Here is a 21265-nt window from a genome sequence, read left to right on the forward strand (position 1 = left end):
CTTGTCTCCTTAGACCTAGATGCATCGAGCCTATGCGGGGACTTTTTTGGTTTATCCGTAGCCACGTTTTGGAATCTCTGCTGCCACCCTGGTGCAGTGGAGGCGAATGGAACTGACACACGTTGTACAGAAACAATGTCCGAAAAAAATCTGTGATGGATGAAAGCTGAATGCTTTCGACTATACTGAACGCCTGAGATTCCCTGCGCTTTCTTCGGAAGAGGTGCACGAGTGAAAGCAAATGTCTGAGTGAGAGCCTTCCAGTTTATCTGCAGACTTTCTTCGCCTGGGCCCCTAATCTAAAGTCCACCGAAAGTCGAGAGAATCCGCTGTCAGATCACAGCGGGATGCTGTAAACAGGATCACGTGATCTCCGCAGCAGAATGAATGTTTCTTCCTGCCTCTTCCTGCTGCACCCGGCTGCACCACCGGGATTTTGTGTTGTTGTAAATGTGTCTCTGCAGAGAACCGGACTCTATTCTCCAGACTTTATCCGCAGGTCACGTCTAAATACTCCTATAGAGCCAAAAGGTCAGAGGCCATGTGTCTCACAACTGAGACGCTCATTCTTAATGTGCTGCCTCATGTGATATTTGTTCAGGTAAGTATGGTTTTAATAAGTTATTTGATGAAAAATAAACAAAACGTCATGTTTGACGGCTGAGACTGACTGTGTTTGGTTGTGTGAATGATTCAGTGGGACCTCGATACTGCGGCTCCATCCCCGGATCGCTACTGCACAGACTCTGAGTGACATCTCAAGGATGAGTTGACGGCGCTTGTTTCCAGGCTATTTTCAATTCATATCTAGACAGTGTTAACTATTTTGTCTGCATGACTTCTGTGTAATTCTGTGTATTTTCTCTCTTTGTAGTAGGGTTCTTTGTTTGTTTTTGAACGTCATTAATTAAACAGCATTGCATTGAGTTCTCATCCACCACAGACACGTCCCCTTTTTGCAACTACCTGCATCCCCCGCACAGCGCCAAAGGTGAAAAAGAGCTTTTCAATAAAACAAAAAAAATCCAAGAAAATAGAAATCCAATGAATGCAGTGTTTGACTGAAAACCCTTAAGTTGACAACATCATCCATGTGTGTAGGCAGACATAATCTTCTTATAACTGCTTTATTCTGACACTCAAAACAATCAGAGATTACTTATGTCACATATTGACAACAGAAATAATTAATGAAGAAAGAAAAAAAGTCATCATAGTATACTTTTATCTATGAAATGAATCCAAAAAGAAAGTTACTTTACACCTTTCAGACAATATATTCTCATTATAGAAATAACACACAATTCAAGAACAAGTTCAGCTGAATTGGAAATACACAGATGACCCCACTTCATATAGGAATACATATAAAACAGTTACTCAGAGAATTGCGATATAGTGTGTGTGTATATACAGTACATTTAAATGTATTTACAAGTACTGTAATTTTTTTGCTTGGTTCTTTTTCGTACAAATCTTTTAGGTGGATTAATAAATGCACCTGCCAGCTTATCAGGGCTTAGTGAATACTTTTAGTAAATATAAATGATGGATAAATAGTATTCTCTGCTGTAAACATATCTCAATACTGCTTTTAATAAGTACGAACAAATGTTTGGATCAAATAGAGGTCTGGTTGCATATTAAGCTGGTTATGGAATACAACGAAAGCAAACAAACCCAAAAATATCAAAGTTTTGTTTTGTAAATTCACCTTTAAATGACTGTTGACTGTAAGCGTAATAAAAGACCTCTACGATACTGCAGTTATTTACATGTTATGTCCTTGACATTTAAGCCTCGATCAACTGACACTGAAACAGCTCAATGCTAATTTTAACTATTTCTGTAAACTGTAGACAAACCCGTGCAGACTGATGACAACACTCGAACTCGGCCCTGTAACAACATGAAGGTCGGAAGGGGATGGTGAGTGAGACTATGAGATATTTCCTTGGATGACGATACTTTCATTTTCATTTTACTCAAAGCAAATTGACAAGACCTCAATTCTGAGTACAAATACATTCAATTTAAGTGTCGATCCCAACTCACTGGGATAAATGTTTGTTTTAATTTCAGTTGAGATATTAGTCACTTAATTGTTTAATAAATTCAGCAAATTTAATTTCTCATGCAGAAGACAATTTTTTTTTTTTAACTTAGTGTTGTTTAACATTACACTGGTGGGTTCCCTCACCTGCTAAAAACGAAATAAAAAACACTGTAAGATGATACAATTGTTCTATTGCTGTTTCTGTAAATTAATTAGTATTTTAGTATTTTAGTATTATTTCTGAATGATTTTAAAAAGGATCAGAATCTTGTGGATATGTGTCAAATTTGACCAATTAAGTTTTCAGTGTGATCTTTCACATCGCCTGAAATAGATTTATTCACAAAAATAATGTGCAGTTAATCTACAGGCAGAAATTATACATGAAGTGATAATTTAGTTATAATTAAGATTAGTTTTAAACTTAATGATTTAGATGATTAATGCTTGAAAGATACATTTTCTATTTAGTATAACTTTCATCATTCGTGTAATGAGTTCCATCAGCATGGACTTCATTATGATCTAAGGTTATTTTAACACTGCTGCTCTAGCACATACTGTGTATGTGAATAGCATGAGTGTTCAAAAAATAAGGTTTATTAGGAGTTTTTATCTGTGTCTTTTAGTCTTTGTAATAATTATGTAAATTTAATACCATAAATACTTAATCTTAATCAATCTTATCTTTATGTTTACGTCACATATCGCCTGCTAAAGCAACCCCGTCTCCGATCATATTGAAGTAGACCAGACGGGTCAAACTCCCAAAAAGCTCAGGAACAATAACTTTCCTGCCACTGTTGGATCTGAGCTCAGAGGTTGTTGTGACATTATTACAGGGTGAGTGAAGTGAAATCACGTTAAACTTGCTCACTGCAAACCACAGCATGTTAGCTAATTGCATTTGCTTTTTCTTTCTCTCCTCCCTTGCACAGCCAGCCACATACATTCTTAATTCATATATGTATATATTTGTATATATATATAGCACATAGGCACACACATTCAAAAATAATCTATTTCTCAACCAGTCTAGCTGACTAAGGGTTATCACTAACTGGACGCCCAAACACGTACTCTAATGCAGAGTTTATATGAGAAACTCCTACAAATGCACAAACCAGTTCTCCCATTTGAAAATGGTAAAAATAATATTCAAAGTTTGTTTTTCGACTCATATAAAAAACCCAAATGGTGCATACGTACTAGCATAGAAAAGGAAGAACAATGTTTCTTTACCCACATAAAGATTTTCTTTTCTTCGTAAGATAATGGGTTAATTCTTTTTTTTTTTTTTGATACAACATTACTTTATAACATTTTAACATTTGACTAAACATAACTAGCTGTTTATGATATTTTTTATAAATATGTTACATCTCAGAAAGGATTGAAAAACAACAATAACAATAAAATAAAGTGCAACAAACAGATTTTTTCTTTTGAGATCACAAACACTTTTTGTGAGCACATATAAATTAGATTAACGCTAAAAAAGAAAAGCTTTTGAGTCGTGTTGCCTTAGCTGTGCTGACATCTTGACAGCTGACTGTAGCTACACAGAGTTTCTTCTCAATCTACCTCACGCGGCACAAAGTTGTAACAGAAGCAACGACTGTACGTCGACTAAGAGGCGAGTGCCACTGCACTCCACACACTTCCACTGTGACCCCTATAACTCCTGGGTGCTTTTATAGAACATCTGACTCTCTTTCTGTGTGTGTACAGTGTAAAATGTGTTATACAGTATATGTCTACACACACACACACACATATATATGTATATATATAATACAGTAGCTTTAATAAAGAACAACAGTCTTTATTTCATTGCTCTCTCTTGGGGTCTCTGCTTAAATGAAAACTGGGAAATCCAATCCTCTAAAAAGCTGCGTCGCTAAGAGGACAAACCTGCTGGTTGTGTTGGAAATGAAACTATCCTGCCTGCTGAGAGGTGAACAGCACTGTGTTGTCGTTTGTGAGTTTCAGTTAGCTTATCCTGAGGTAAAACACTTTGTGCAATGCTTTTGAATAAAGAGACCAGTGACTTGTAGCAGAACAGCCCTCTGTCAGGTTCACCCTCCTCAGTGCTGTGTGTGTGTCTGTTTGTGTGTGTGTGTGTGTGTTTGTGTGTGTGCGTGTGTGTGTCTGTGTAAAATGTCGAGGACCATTTATCTGCTGTGGTGTATTAGTGAGGATATGCAACTGTATCTTCTGCAAATGAAGTTCATATGCAACTATTCTGCAATTGCCTGTAACATTTTTAGAAACATATGATGACTGAGCTGAAATTATAAACACAAGATAGAAGGATTTCTATTCCAACTATAATTTTCATTTTTTTATTTAAATTGATATAATCTATGAAATTATCCATAAAAGTGTAAATCGCAATTAACAAGAATAGGTCAATGTTTTGTCCAGAGCAAAACAATTATTCAGTGACTAGTTGGAACCAATTACATTTTCCTTAATAATTGTCTTTAGCCATTTATTTATCATTCAAACTATTTGCACTGATCCAGTACAATTTAAATCATACTTAACTGTATTTAGTTATACAAAATACATTTTCTAGATATTTAAAACACTTTCCAATAAATTGTGTTTCAATATGACCTCACAATCTAAGGCTACACAATGTTCCATTGAACCGAGTTGACAGACGACCACTGATTCTAGAACATGCAGGAGAACTCCAATCTGACAGTTCAATGCCACCTTTCTGAAAAATCTGATTTCCACAACATTTCTAAAAAAGTTCCATGACAGGACTGAATTTAGACGCAGATGCAGAATAGTTGCATACACACATGTGCAATTATTTGCAAGAGACTGGGCTGGAGTATGATCCATGACAGAAATCTGACCTTTGTGACCCTTTACTCTTTGCATGCTGTCATACTTGAGCTTGTTAGACTCAACTGCAAGTGCACAACAGTTAGGGACACTCGAACGTTTAAAGAAAAAAGAAACGCAATCAGAGCAGTGCTGTCTTTGAACTAAGAATTACCAAGGCATGTTAGTCAACGTTTTGAGCTCTTTATTTCGGCATGTCAAATGGAGAATAGAGGCTCGAAAGGTAATTAACCAGGACGGGACGGGTGTCCTGACCTGATAAGACCTGCTGTGTTTCCTGTTGGTTGTCTTTACATATATATTATAAAAATGCCCCAGTATATTCTTAGTCAGATGAGAGCGGCTGCATACACACACCTCTGAGCATGCATCATGCGTGCTACAGTAGGCTCACATTGGTTATGGTGACACAGCACCCATATACAGCAATCGAGATAATGCACATGTGCATAAAACTTTCCAAAAGAAAACCAAAAGCACAAAATGAATACAAAACAAGAGCAGACCAATGATGACATCAAAAAAGTTGTTGTAGAAATATCGGTGTCAGGGGAGGGGGCTCGGGATGGGGACCTGGAAGCTTTTAGTTTGATTTAGCTCCCCACCAAGGACCGCTTGTTTTGTGTTTGTCTTTTTTTGCTCTTAAAGATCTTTTTTTTTTGTTAGTTTGTCGGGGTAATGTCTCTGTCTTTTCTCGCTTTCTTTCTTTCTTTTAGTAGGGAGTGAAGCGACTGTACCCTCCTCTGTATAGGCTAGCCTGCAACATCAAAGATGAAAAAGTACCAATCAGTATTCAAGTGACAGCCGTAGTCGGTTTCTCTTTCTCCACAAATTTCCTTCCTTTTTCCATGCACGTTACCATTAATTTTAATAAAGTGGAATAATGGTTTTTATTTATGATTGATAGTTTGACATGTTTAAGCCAAATGGTTTTTGTTGAATTAATTGGATATACTGCGGGGTGTGTGTTAGGAACAGGGTCATCAGGAGGTAAGGTGGATTCAGAGTTTAACTGGTGCAGGTAAATTAATTGCTTTTTGTAAGTTATTTTAAATATGGTCCCAAATAAGAGCAATTTCTTGAAAATTTAAATCTGGGGTTCTGATGTTAGGTATTTTTTTCTTTTTCAAATTTAATACATTTAGCAATAAATTGGAAAATACTGCGCTTTGGGCTTTTTCACTTGAGGAAATCCATTTGTTTTCAGGCTGTAACAATATCAGAGTTTGGACCAAAGCGGAATAAGTTCAGAGAGGTTTAATCACAGCCCCTTTTCAAGTCTGGCAGAGGTGCCTGCACCTTTCTGCAGGGGCAAACCACCACAGGATATTAGCCCTTGGATTTAGCACCATGCTCAAGATATCTAGGGCAGACACACACATAAAGCATGCACGTGGGTTTCTACATGCACACCTACACATGCACACACACACACGCACACACACAAACACACACACACACACACCACATGGGCCCTCCTCTTATCTTTCGTTGGCTCCGCCGCAATTAGAGAAATCAGATAAACTCCAAAGGCTACTGAATGTCTTCAAAGGCTAATTTTGCCTAATTTTGGGGAGCCCTCTTGCTTGAACAAAACTTTCATCCATATGAGATGTTTCTGTACGCTGGAAGTGAGTAAAGAAGATTTTCCAACCTCAACCTCAGAGGAACTAATTATTGTATAGCTTTTAAATGCAAAAATGAATCCTCTCTGCTGGAGAACCATTAATCAAATATGATTAAAGAATAAGGAGCCCAACTGGTCGTATCTCTTTAGCACATAAGTATATTTGATGTTGGCCTCAGCACAGCTCAGCTCCCAGTAGCCTCACCATTTGGTCAACACACTCACTCTTACACACTCTCTCTTTCTCTCTCACACACACACACTCCCTCTTGAGTCTGCGTTAGCTCCCTCAGCTCCCAACACACACAACATTAGCGCTTATATTTTTAGGGGGGCCAAGCCCGGTCTTCTACTTTCATCAAGAGGACGATTTAAGTGTCAGAGAAATGGAAGGAAATTTGGAGGAAAAAAGAAGAAAAAAAAAACATTCAAGCACATTTTTTAATTAAGTAAATGAAGAGGAAAAAGAAATGTCTTAATTAATGAAAGCTTTTAGCTAGCAGCTGCACCGGGGAACTGTACGCTGTTTTTTTAATATGGTTAAAAAATCGCATACATGCCGGAATGGTAAATTTCAGTCATTTCTCAAGAAGAGAGCACGCCTCCGATCCAGCTTGTGGCCAGGAGGGGGGGGGGGGGGCGAGACAACTCCCTCCCTCCGCCTTGCTCTCTCTTTCATGTCCCACGGCACACTGCTGCATGCGTTTGATGGCCCTTAATATCTAGCTTTGGTCCGCGAGCTCGATCCCATCCCCTCCTCATCATAAAGCAAAACCAAAGAGAAACTCTCTCTGTTTCAAAGAAAGACGTTCTTTTATTTATCCTCACTTTTTCATCTCTGATGTTACAGTAGCTGCAAAAGCTAGCTAAAAACAGACATTAAGAATTCAACGTCACCCCTTCTGGTTTGGCATGGATGAACGAAAAAAAGACAAAAGAATAAAGATGATCCAACTCACTCCGCGGTGAGTCGGGTGATGGATGAAGGAACAGAAAGCTTGGAAATGTGGTTGTTATGTAAGATGCTAAGTTTGTGTTGAAAAGGAACTGAAAGAAAAACACTGCAGTGATCATTCATTCTCATTTCAGGAGAAACTGGTGTCAAATCAATATTGCAAGAGGTGAGCTTGTGTGGCATAACATTCGTTTGTTGCACTAAATGTCTGAGAAATTTCCACATGCCGGGGGTTTTACAGTATTGCTCAGCTCCACCAGGGTGTGCCAGAGAGCATGACAAAATAGAATCAATTAATGAGTAAATACACAAATAAAGACCAGAGACCGCTGCGGTCCCTGCTCTTTATTTTGGAGTGTGAGTTCAATGTGTGCTAGCTCGTGTCGTGATGTTTGAGACAGGGTGCAGACAGAGAGAGGCGGCGGTCTCGTAGACTTACCATAGTCCCCACACTGTACGTGGCAGCAGGGCCAATCGTGTGGTGGTAGGGGTCTGCTGTTGCATAGACTCTGCCATAGCTGCACAACGGGAGGCAGAGAGAATGCGGTCATTGATCTATCATTGACGAGGAGAGCAGAACATTTATGCATGCTTGTTTTATGCTCAACCCCTCAAGTCAACTCTTTCAAGTTTCTAACACAATCAGTTATTTGACTCCTCAGCCCCCTGGGCTTCCCACATTATACAAGGTGGTTCAAAAAGGGGAGTTCAAAGGTTGGTGAATTCGACTTGTCTTTTCATTGTCATCTTGATTAGGTGGAAGGAATAGGTAATGAGCACAGAGAGAGAGGGGGAGACGGGAAGAGAGAGGGAGGCAGCGGAGGAAAAGAGTTGGTGCTGGAGGGCTTGGTCTCTCACCCTGTTCTTGTTTACCCAGGCTGCACACTGGGCTCACACCCCTGTCTTTTCATTGTTACTGGTTTGGAACTAATCCTTCCAATTTCCTTCTGAGACAGGACAAGATGTGTCTGCCTTATTTATTTATTTATTCGACTTCACATATTCCTCTATTTACTTTCCTTTTTTTCCCCTCTCCCCTCAATGCTCGCTTGCAAATGAGGGTCTGCACGGAGCAGATAAGGCACACCCAGCCAAGGACTGAGGGCACCAAATCAACCAGGAATAAAGAAGTGGAGGGAGGAAGGAATTCTCCTAAAGGAGGCAACAAGACATACAGTGTTCATGCCTTTCGCATGAGCTACATTGAGTTATATAAGATCTAAATATGGCTCTGCACATTTAAGTCCGGCAGCGCCCAAGGTCAGCGGGCAGGACGTGAAATCAGAAAGGCTGTCTTGGCTCCTTGGGGAGGAGGCCGGTGCCATGAGATGGTCAGGGGAAGTCTCCGTGGTCCTCTTATCTTCAGTGAGCACCGAACCCCACAGGCCCTGTGAGGCTAATGTATCTACAAAATGACTCTCACCAGAGTGGCACTGCTGACGAGCAGCAGGTCAAACCACCCCTTGCAATGTCACACAGCCTCAACAGAGCTGATTGGAAGCCGGCAGGGTCCCCACAATGTGACTGGCTCCTCACAAGGTCTCTTTGATACAACACACTCAATGGTATGAACTCAGTTTAGTTACTTAAAGGGCTTTGGTAAGGCAGCCTGTGAGCACTGTGGGCTTTTCAGATAATAAATGTTTCATATTTGACAGAGGTTTCACACGCCTTCCACAATCCCGGTGACCTCTTTTGATGATTGGCTGACGGCTCCACGGTTAAATCGGATAAGGTATTGCCGAGACAATACCGACAAACCTCTATTGATCCAATGGGCATGACCGCTTATTCAAAAGGAAACAAACAGACAAAGCAAAACAAACAACTTTGCGGCGAATTACATTAAATCTCAGGGAAAAGTATGGGCAAGAGAAGCACGAATTAAATCACTCTGGGGAAAAAAAGGAGGAAAAAAAAAAAGCCGCTGTCCAATTTCTGCTCTTGCTGAGCACGGCTGCTCATAATTCGAGCTGCGGCGAGGCCTGATAAATCTTACATTATCGATATGATCTTCAGGCTCTCAGGCAGGGTGTACGTTATCACAAGTGACATGCTCAATCCTTCCCAGATTAGATTCCCAAACCAGCCCACATCCCGGGCTGACAACGGCTTTCGGGGGCCGAAATGAATCAGCGACGCCCCCTCAAATGGAGCACACCTGAACCAGAGTGACATCACTCAGAAGTGATAGAGTTCCTGCCGGTCCATCTCTCCTTCTCTCTGTCTGCCTACCTCCCTTCCACAGACCTGAGGCCATTCATAAATACTGCAGTGATATACCCGCTCTCCCATCACAAGTGGAGAGTCACGACGTATATCACTGCTTTTCTCATAGAGTCCAACAAGGTTAGTCTTTTTTTTTTTTTTGTCTTCTTTAGCTCCGAGCTAAAAAGAATGCGGCAGTTTCCCTAATAGATAAGAAAAACCCCAGGAAACCAAAAATAACCGATATTGAATATAATAAAAAACTGGTGGAGCGCTCCCTCATTCATCACAGACATTCTCCATCTGTGTTCGGCCTGTACACGTCGTATTTCTTGTTAGGAAAACAGTGATTAGTAAAAAACTCCAACCTTTGCTTCTATGATTTTAGTCATTAATCTGTGATGTGTTTGGTGAAAAACACATTTTCATCTATTTCTACTTTCCACTGTAATTTCCTCCAGGATCAACACAGAATAGAGACAGTATGTCGAACCATTTAACTCAAAACCATGTGTTTTATCAGCATTACATCATGTTTCATATGTCTGCTTTCAAAAAATATAATCTGTAAGAACCGATTTCTTGCTTGTGATGATTTTAAATGTTCCGGTTGCATTTGAGCAGCGACGACATGACCACCAAAGAAGGGACACACGGAAATTCATTATACATTAACACATTCAGTTATCTTTGTACAGCCCGATAATAAATTGATACATTAAAAGGAATGAAGGGTGGATCAGAGGGATTCTCACCTGTCACTGTAAGCAGCAGTGGTGGCGGGCTGGGCAAATCTGTATGCTGCATAGCCACCCTGTAAAAAAAATACCAGTGTTAATAAATGATTAAACAGAACCTGCACATTGAAAGGTTAGCGCTCAGAGACACATAAAAAAACACAATACAGACAGTACAGGCTCAGGTTTGGCTACATAGTCAAATGTCAACACGCAGGGTTTTGGTCATCAGTTCACATTCCCCCAGCTGCAAGTTCCCTGTCAAACTCCAGAGTGCGCTGTTTGATATATGCTGTGTTGGGCAGGTGGTGGCAACAGGGGAAATGAATGATGCTCTGGAGAAGCAGGTATCTGGGGGGAGCAAGTCATTGTCACACTGGGACTCATCCACGGAACAGCAACAGCATAACAGAGGCCACGTGAGCCAGCTCCCCAAATTCAGCCCATTTTTAGATTGACGCGACTCTGCTCCTGCATTATTGAAGAGCCCCTTTTTCCTTTACACGACCCCCCTGGCTCACAAATGAAGTAGGAAGGCAGAAGATGACCGGACCATTGGGGAGTCAGGACCGCTGTATTCATTTGCCAGAGTGGGGAAGGAATTAAAGACCTCATTGTGGAGTGCTGCTATTACTCTCTTTGAAAAATGAAGCTGTTCTCCCACTGTTTTTCTATTAGTGCCAGTAGAGTGTGTGCCCATCTGCGTCCATACGCTGGATAGGTGGCTTTTAATAATGCATGTTTTCATTCATTTTTAAACTCACGGGGGAAGACGTCCGAGGGAGAACGGCGCAGCGAGGCGCCGGTGTGATGATCGCAGCCACGGCTGGCGCATTAAATCAGGTCAGGGGCGGCGTTTGAATCCCGCTACCCCGATCCTCCAACCCCCCCAAAGATTCTCCGCTGGGACAGGAAGTCACAGTAGTTGAGGCGGATGACTTTCTGTGGGACGGCCATGCCTTGGGACTGCGCTGATTACAGCAACAGCCTGAACAAACACGCCCAATAAATCACTCTCCCTCTTTGTCAAATCCTGCACACAACAGTGCAGCACATTTGTTATTTTGTCGTGCCGAATGCGTGTGTTTGTGCATTCATATATGTGTGTTTCATGCATATGTATGAGCACATGCGATGTATGTAGTGTATATTTATATACGTAGGCATTCAATTCCCTCTCTGCTAATATATTAGCAGGTCATTTGTTTCCAAAGGGAAACGTTGACACATCAGCTGGCTGATACAAAAAAAGCCAGTGTCCAGTGAATGATGGTGAAGGACACTGAGGGGCTAAGGGACAGCTTCCTTTTGGTCACCGGAGACCTTCACGCACACTCAGTCAGTCTGAAGCAGTGCAGCGGCCAGTGCCAAAACTAATGGCAGTAAAACACCAGGGGCTGGCCTGACGGGTTGAGTGATGGACCGACCTGGCTAGGCAATGGTCAAGGGACACAGGGGTGCAGGACTTAGCTAGAGGTGGCAGAGCTAGTGTGAGAGATCACTCAGGGCTCAGCCGGGGTCTCGTCCATGGTGGTGGTTGTCCCTACAATAAAAGCTGGTGAAATACGGCGCTATCATGTGTGCTGGTGTGTAAGTCATATATCACTGGCTTTCAGCATTTTGTTCCCAGACGCTGGTTGTCAGTGAGAGTGAGAGGCAACTGTCATTGCTGCTGTGCCCCCACTGTCATTTCGCTTGCAGTCGAATCAAAGGGACAAATTACATCCCCCCCGCAAACGTTTGGACTGATGTCAAAGTGGGGCAGCGTGGTAATTTCAGCATTATCTCCCGAGCATCCATGCTTTTCTCTGTCAAGGGCGACGTGGAGCAAGGCCAGCCCCTGATGTGACCCTGCCTGCACGTACAGCTCCAGAGGGAAGGCTAATCCCTTTATCTTCCGCTGCTCCCCTTATCTCCCACATGGTGATGGCTGGGAGGAATCGGCTCCACTCAGGCCTGTGCAGAACCCCTGGGGCAGGGATATCCCAGCCAACCCCGCTGAGTGTACACAAGCGGGAGCGGGGAGGGAAAGAAGTAGCCAGGATTGGGGAGGGCTGCAGAAGATGGGCCACCTCAAAAGCCCAGACAAATCTAAAGCAAGAAATTACCTAACTTGACACGGGACACTGAGCGCGGGTCTGCCTCTTTGCCAAAGTCTGAGATCATAGGAAGAGACGAGATGGAGACGAGGGAGGAGCACGGGGGGTTTTAAATTTTGTTGTCGGGTTTCTTGGCAAAGCAGACAGAGACCTAATCGACACCGGCTTGGCAGCGAGGCTGGGAGAATGCTGAGGGCTGAGGAGATCACGTTTTTGTCTCCGGGGCTGGGCTTTTTGTCTGCTTTACTTCTGTTTCATCTAAGCAGGCAAGAAGACAAGAGCCAACTGTACTTACATAGATCTCGGCACCATAGAAGCCATCTTGGTACACCACCCTGTGAAATGAAAGAACAGGAAAGGAGTGTTAGTTATGCTGCCCTCCTGAATCTCAGCCCCTGACACTCTTCCTATTTCAACCATTTGTGTGCCTGTGGGGTCAGCTCTTAGCGGCTTTAGTGTAGTCTGCCACAAATAATGAATGACACATTAAAGCGAAAAGTGCAACCGTTTCACATCCCCGTCCAATTTTCTGCTCCGGTAAAATTGTTTGTCTTTCCAGTTGCTGCAGTGTTGTCAGGCGGGTGGCGGGGAGCGGAGGTGAGGACAAAAGAAGGCAGCGAAGGAGCTCCGTCACATGACTCCGCCATATAAATCAACCAGCTGCCATCAGGAGCGGTAGGGCCCCGGAGTGGGAGGGAGGGGAAAGGGGGACGTGGGATTTCAAGTCCCGGCTTCGACGGCGAGTCTCTCTGCAGCAAGATGGATCCTGATCTAATCACAGATAGACAGCTATACTGGGCCCTCGGCCGGCCTCCGTCAGACCTCTCCCATGGCCACACAGACCACTGCTGATAAGAGACCAGTGTGAGGCAGAGCTGCGCAAAGCCAGGAGATCAGCAGAGGCCCTGGTAACAGTCCAGTGAGATCTGCCCAGTAATATGCTATCTCAGCTCACTGCAGCTCTCCCTGTGGCTTTGTTACTTCCCCCTTTGTCAATACACAGCGTTCAAATGTGAGGATGGTCTATACATACCTAGATACCAACAATGATTTTATTCCCTAGAGACCCCTTTAGGAGGAATAAAAAGTAGATGGCCAGAAATATGACGTTTTTGACAATTGAACAATTAAATTGTTCTCAGCAAAACTAGGACAAAACACTGAATCACACCACAACCCTGGTGAATAAAAACATGTTGGTGTTGAGAAATAACAGAAATATATCTACATTGACATTTTTATCTGATGGCAACAACCATACATGGAGGTCTTGTGTACTGTCACTCATACTAAACCCGCTACTAGATTCAGGTTAGAGATTAGATACTCACGCTCCGTAAGCTGGGATGGGGGGTGGTGGCGGAGCTGTGCGGAATGTGTTGTACACAGCCCGCCCCCGACCTCGCAAGTGGGCACCCCTATAGGCCACCGTAGCGCCTGTGGCAGGGTAGGGAAACCCTGTTACTGTGGAAGCAAGCACACAAGAGAAGAGAAAATGACTTTCAGAGAACATCCTCGACTTGGCATTGCTTACCTTATGACAGAATACATTAGAGAGAGACGTGTGGCACTGCTTTCCCTATGACAGAATGCATTATGGGGAAGACAAGGAAACAATAGATTTAATCTTTTCTAGGTGCGCCTCATCGAGCACTCTCGCCTTTCTCAGCTCGCTGCTTTGTGCCGTACTCAGCAAGGATCCACATTTGCTGTACGCATCCTTTCCCGAAGCCTGGCGAGGGGCAGCCTTGAAGCATAGGCAGGTAATAGATGCAATACCACTAGTTTCGCACCACGGCTTTTTGCACAGTTTAGACACAATGGGCTAGCAGCAAGGAGAACAGTGAGAGGGTGGACGGGGGGAGAGGCAGAGGGCGTTCCTAGAGACGAATGAAAGGTGAAGGTTGTTGAACAACCTGACTAGATGTTCAGAACTTCCCCGAGGGGAAATGGAGCAGCTGGGCTGGACAGCCAAGGCCCAAACCTCAGTATGACCCCCGTCTCCAAACCCATCTGGGAACATCTTTAGCCAATCACACAGCTCCATATGTCCTCTGCTGACGGCTACCAGCGAATCACAAAGAGGAGGTCGGGGTGAAAGGCTTCAGGGGGACTGGTAAGGGTTGCTGTGATGGTGCGGCAAAATGTTCATGGTCACCGATTAGAGGACAGGCGCGTGATCCACAGCTCTCTACTTAACCTTCAATCAGTCCACTGCCTGTCTGATTACAAGCAGTGAAGGTGCATACAAACACACCGATCTCGAGACATGATTAAGTTGGCCACCGCTTTGCCTGCAATCGAAATTCCCTCACACCCTCTTTTCTTCACCCTCTCTCCCTCCCCCAACGCCTAGTCCATCACAGTACAGTCATCTCCATTATTCTTCATCTCCTGCAACGCCTCCTCATCACCCTCCCCTCACCTTATTCCTCTTTATTCATTTCCATGAGATGTTTTGGGGTGAATTCATCACAGACCCCTTCAGTTTCTCCAATCAGAGATCGCTTGGAGCTGCAAAGCTCCTGTCTGGTCCTGTTGGAGTGGGGGTGGGCCTCGGTTGGGGTGAGTAACGCAGGTTAATAACATGTATCCACCGTGTTTCAGATCATCCCTGCCGCCACAGAGGAGACAGCAGGCAGCCGCTCGGGATCGCAGATAAACGAGACCGCAATGAAGATCCATGGTGGCTCGTATACATTTGGCGGTGTATGGGTTTCTGCCTGGGGAGTGACGGTCTGGCGTCACTGGGCCGTGTGCGGCGTTAACCCCGCAGGTGGACCAAACCAGTGAGCATCCTAATGAGCGATGCACACACCGGCCCCGCTGCTTCAATAAAGCTGACAGGGAGACAGATTAGTAGTGCTTTTAAAAACACAGAGAGCCAGGTTTAATGTCTTCTGCCATTAACATCACGCTCCATTAGTGGGTCCGCACACATATTCAAACTCTGCGTCTCATTTGGCCAGGTAACACCCACATTCTCCCCTCCTCCCTTCCACACACCCACCAAGGTACAGGGCACTTTGTTTGCTGCCAACGCACCAATAGACTGCCTGGACTCGCAGGGTGCCCCCTTTCCCCCAAGTGATTTATAATGCTGACCTTGACATTTAAATTAGTCTCCTTTTTTTGGAGCACTGGACATCTGAGCGTAGTCGCTAAAGGGCAAAAACTATCCTCTTTGATAGTTTCCGCGGTGTGTGTGTGTGTGTGTGTGTGTGTGTTTTTTACCCTCTACTTAAAAAAATCGCTGCTATTTATTGGCCCCCACAAAGTCCAATTGCCACTTTCTTTATTTTTTGGAAATTTGTATGCAATATGCATGCACTGATGTATGTGAATGTAAACTCGTAATGAGTTGGCGATAGGCTACACTGCTTCAATAATAACCCATAAATCAAAGGCACTGTCACACCTTAGTAAGCCTGTGAAAAGCAACAACAGACACGGTGTATGAGAGCACAAACCTGGTCTAGCCACCAAAGTCAAACACCTTTTCCGGGAGGGGGGCTGGAGAAAATATGAGTTATGTGCTGGAGGGCGGCGGGGTCACACTGCACCTCATATGTCATATGTGTCAACCTGAGAGAAGCTCAATACCTGCAGAGCCAGTTGGACCTGAGGTAATCCAGCTCTGTGCCAATGATGGGGTCATAACCGGCTCCCATAAAGAAAGATCTGATTTTCCACAAGGTTGATCTCTCTAATACTTCCTGCTCAAATACATCGGGCAATGAGCACTTAATCCACGCACTGGGGACCAAAAACAGCTTAATCTAATCAAGAGTCTGGAGCTTAATTATCCCCCTAACGTACACTCCAACAATGAGAGGATCTGTCTACGTATATTAAGATGGCAATTAGCCTTTCTTTTCTGTCATTTACACAGCTGGTAAGCTTGCCATGAGTCCTCAAGAAAAGTCCACCTTAGTCGCAGACAACATGAAGTGGCGAATGAAAAACTACTCATCTCCTGTCTCTGCAGGAATTAGGCTGCAGAGGAGAGGCTCTCTCTGTTTGCCTCGGGGCAACTGGCCATATGAGGGGATTTCTCAGTGGCAGCTGTCCATGGTGCTGAAAATACCCAACACAAGGAGTAATTTAGAAATCTTTGCCAATTATTTTTAGGTGAGGTAAACATTATATGTATTGCATAATACATATAATCAGAGGCCTCTATATACCTTAACTATTTATTATGTTTTGATGCAATGGTTAATGTTTGCAATGTTTTTTTATACATAAGAAAGTGAATGCAAATGTTAGAATCTGTGTACAAGATCACTTGAATCCATATATCTGTATATAAATATAAATGCTTTAATTTCATATGCAAATATGTCAAACGAATTTATGATACATAAATTAAAACCAATGAACATTTAAGTCGATGAATTGGACCGAAACAAAGACAGCTGGTCATTATATTATACTGTATGGAAATCTACATGTATATTGATGAAAACAGCAAAAATCTGAGCACAAAAACTGAATATCTACCAGCTACCACACACCATGATTTGTGCCACTGCCAAGTTTTATTGGCAATCCCTTTATTTGACTGCGGACCCAATCACCTTGCTTCTCTTCCTTGGTACAAGACAACCCCCTTTCCCCCTACAGCAGGCCCCTGGGGGAGCTTTAGGTGTTGGGGTAGAAGCAGAAGACATGGACCTGGGATCGGTGCTGCCTGCCTGTACCCGACCAACTACACCCCCACTCCTCTCCCCTCTATCAGTAGGAGGGGCCAATCTACCCTGGAAGAGGTTAAGAGCGGGGAGCTGGCGTGAGGCTCTCATCCGTCATTCTCCTGAATGGGTTTTGAGGACAATAAACCTGTAGCGCCAGGACGAATGGAGACGAAGTGCGCTGTCACCGAGTCAGGATTTATGGCTCCCAATTTTACTGATCTCCCGCACAGAAATGAGGACTGATAAACAGTGATTAATCGCCTTTATATCCCATTTTACTCCCACCGAATGTATATCAACTGTAGCTATGATGATTTTCCTGGAACCTGATTTTAGTTTGTTTTTTTCATTGTTTTTCTTGGAGATGGGAGAACATCATAGTCAAAGGCATGATGAGTGTTGTTGTTTTTTTCTTTCTTTTTTACAGCTAAAGCCGCCTTTTTCTGCTCATTAGTGTGTTTTTTTAAAAAAAATGTATCTCTTATTTATGTTTTCCATCTTCCCAGCTGGCAAGCATATGTTGTCGTTTAGGCTTGGCAAACTCCAGCGCCATGTCAAGACGACTTGAAAAATTAGCAGCCAATAAATCACCCAACCCCTCCTGCTTCCTCTGCCTGGAGTGGTGGACCACACTCCCTCTGATTTATGAGATGATTTGGGAAGTGTGTGAGTGTGTGTGAGTCTGTGAGTCTGTGTGTGTGTATGTGTGTGTGTGTTTGTCTGTGTGTGTGTGTGTGTGTATGCATGTGTGTGTGTCTGTGTTTGAGAGAGTGTATTATGGAGAAAGTGTGCACGAAAGAGGCGACATGCATTAGTGTCTGTGTTCTACATAGGTTATCTATTTCTGTATGCTGGAATGCACTTGGTCCGAGTTTAAAAGCAGGGCATGGGACAGTGTTATGTGTGTATATAGGTCAGCAAAATGATTGTTAATATAAGTAAGACTTACTTAACATGTAGATTTTTAATTCAAAGGCAAATTCTACCTGACCCATAATTTATATGTTTGAGTGTATGCATGCAACATAAGAGAGAAAGAGAGAGAGCGGGAGAGAGACAGAGAGAGAGCATGTTTGTTTGTGTGAGTAATTATCAGGGGAAGATGTCAAAACCAAGGGAATGCTGGGGGGAGGAGTAGGAGGGTAGGTGGGAGGCAGGGGAGGAGGCATGGAGGGGGTGAGGGGTTGGAGATGAAATAAAAATGATAGATGGCTGCTTTCTGTCATGGACAGTTATTTAGAGGTTCGCCGTAAAGCTGTCCGGGGAATGAACAGATTTTAGTCTAATGAGCAGAAAGGAAAGCCGTTAAAGTGGCGCGATGTGCTCAGCACTTCTTCAAAATGAAATAGTACCATTTCCCCCTCATTAAAATGCAAAGGGTTCATATAACATACAGCAATAAAGCTGGCATGTCGAGGCGCAGAGAGATAGGGAAAACCCCACTGAGCTCATCTCATTCCTCCATTACTGAGACCAGAAGGAATAGCGGCCTTCGACAGGGTAGGTGCCAACAATATCGCTCACTCAATCTCCCTTATTCGGTTAGCTCTGTAAAAGTCAATCTGGCGCACTTGGCAAATCCATCCACAGCAGCAGCCTCCACAATCTGATAACAGTTGCAGGGGCGCTTGCTCTTGAAATCATTTTTTTCAGCTTTACAGTTGCACACCGCGCAAACAATGGCTCAGGCTCCTTCAGCCACTCAGAGAAGCTTGGATCATCCACTGCTTATCTAGGCCGCTGGCAGATTCACTTTGATTTGAGGGGAATTTCATGTTCAGTAGGTTCAGCATGAACCCGATTGTGAAAATTCCGGGGTCAGATTGGGATTGGCTGTGGCTGATAGTGGCCTCAAGTACACTTGCAGTGCATGGGGTGGAAGGTTGACAGAAAAGCATTCAAAATTCAAACAGCAGGAGCTGCAGGTCTCTTACCAGCATACAGTTCAGGACCATAGACAGCTCCGACCACTGGATTCAGCTTCCAGCCTGATGAACAAAATAAACTCAACTCACGACCAGAACTAAATTGGAATACTCTTGTGTCTTTTGTTTTTAGGTATTGTTATAAGGTTTAGCACTTACCGTTCGTGTAAGGGTTGGCCACTTTTTTGTTTGTCATCACTCGTGCTGTTGCATTGTTCACCTGTTAAAATCAACAAAACACAAGGTGATTACAGACCCACACATGTACTATCCAGACACACAAGGGTGGGCCAAAACCAAGAAGCAACCGAAGATGTAACAAAGTCCTACAGTAATATATGAATAAATAAATAAATAAATGATTATGTAAATATGTTTGTAACACTTTGGTGTGATTGTGTTTGGTTCACCCTTTCATGAATTTATTCATCATTTCAATTTTCTTACACATTAATAAATTACTGGAGAGAGAGGGGGAAGCATGCACCAATTACCCACAGGTATGAATAAAAAAACAACATCCTTCAAAATCAGTAATTGGTTGAATAAACAAATGGATTCCAAAAGAAAAACACAGGCATTGCTTTGATTTTCTTCTATTGACCTGATGAGAATGACTGAGCGGGGGCTCGGCTCATCGTAAACAAGAGCAGAATCAGAGCAGGCGCCGCTAAACGATGGTGACGGGGGAATGCAGGTCTTCTCAGGTTTGTCAGGAACCCAGAGGATGATAGCATGCATTCATTCTGCATTGTCAGGTAATGATGGACAACCAGGGTGTCCCGGTTGACATATGTGAAACGTGCATTCTAGGGAGAACAAGTTATATGCACCATTATGCATGCATGTATCCAGGCACATGTACATTCTGGAATGCAGATATCCACTCACACACATCTCAGCCACATGCAAATGCATGGGTTTGTGGGTAAGTTTAGGAGGCAGCAGGCAGGAAGTAGAAAAAGATGAGGAAAAAGGGAAAATGAAAGCACCTCAATTTTGCGTCCCTCTACGATTGTACCGTTTAGTTTCTCCCGTGCACGATCAGCATCTGTGCTTGTTTCGAAAGTTACAAACCCAAAGCCCTGAGATCGCCACGTTAGCAACCGGTCGAGAGAAAGGAGAGGGAAAGGTTGGACACACACACACACACACACACACACACACACATTCACACAAACACACACACACACAAAGAGGAAAAGAAAGGGGCAGGGAGGAAAAAAGGGAAAGAGGTGAGAAGACAGGAGTAGGTGAGCAGCAGAGTCGAGTTGTAAGCAGCCAGATTAATTAGAGGCAGTTAGTGAGGCGTCAGGAAACAGCAAAGAGAGAGATCCGAGGAGGAGAGGATGGCGGTGACGTGACCTCACACAACAACACCAACAAACCTGCCCGCTTTACCCAATTAAACACCACAGCACTGGTGCCATGGGTGAATGTCAGGAAGTAGCGGATGCAAAACACTGTGTTAGCTGCCATAACAGTCGTATAATTATCTACACAACTCCAGCAGCACAGCCCTCGTCTTTCTTTGAAGGCGTGGGCAACGGGGGAAGGAGTGAGGATGAATTCTCCACAGAGAGATGTTAACTTGATCTCTGACTGTTTCTAATTCACTGCACTAATAAGTGGGACATTTTTTACACAGGCAAAAAATCACACTGGCTCACTGATGCAAAAAAGTGATCGGTGTCACTGCAAATACCATCGTCTGTGATAGAGGAGAGCGAGGATGTTGACTTTAAAACCACAACCAAAATATATCCAACCTCTCATTTCCATCCCCCTCCCCCCCCCAGTTCTCTGTCTCCCTCGCTCCCCTGGGGGGTTTTGTCACTTCCTTGAGTTATGTGGACTGGGATACTGGACCTGAGCTCTATAGCAGGAGCATTAAGATATGCTGGCCAAACAAGTCCCATTCCTTTGCTTTCTATATATACTTATAGAGGTATGGGCAGGGGAAGAGGGAGCATGGCCGGCGCTGCCTGATTATTGCTTGAGGATGTAATACATGTGAGAGATGGCGAGCGGTGTGATCTCGTATGCATACGCAGGATCTCCGGGCTGCTATTCCTAGCATAAATAACACGGGACCTGTCCTT

General features: G+C 43.6%; 1 protein-coding gene across 2 annotated transcripts in view; it reads right to left on the reverse strand.

Annotated features, from left to right (window-relative positions):
* Positions 1–5630: 5630 nt before the first annotated feature.
* The window catches only part of LOC128458486 (RNA binding protein fox-1 homolog 3), a 33362-nt gene continuing 17727 nt past the window's right edge, over positions 5631–21265 (reverse strand). For both annotated transcript variants that reach the window (XM_053443328.1, XM_053443329.1), the window contains 8 exons: positions 20156–20248; positions 19323–19383; positions 19173–19226; positions 13876–14008; positions 12840–12879; positions 10464–10522; positions 7940–8018; positions 5631–5675 (listed from right to left, as the gene is read on the reverse strand). In XM_053443328.1, the coding sequence (XP_053299303.1) occupies positions 5631–5675; positions 7940–8018; positions 10464–10522; positions 12840–12879; positions 13876–14008; positions 19173–19226; positions 19323–19383; positions 20156–20248 (564 nt within the window). The remainder of the gene's footprint in view (positions 5676–7939; positions 8019–10463; positions 10523–12839; positions 12880–13875; positions 14009–19172; positions 19227–19322; positions 19384–20155; positions 20249–21265) is intronic.

This window comes from Pleuronectes platessa, chromosome 16, assembly GCF_947347685.1.
Source record: "Pleuronectes platessa chromosome 16, fPlePla1.1, whole genome shotgun sequence".
Lineage (NCBI taxonomy): Eukaryota > Metazoa > Chordata > Actinopteri > Pleuronectiformes > Pleuronectidae > Pleuronectes > Pleuronectes platessa.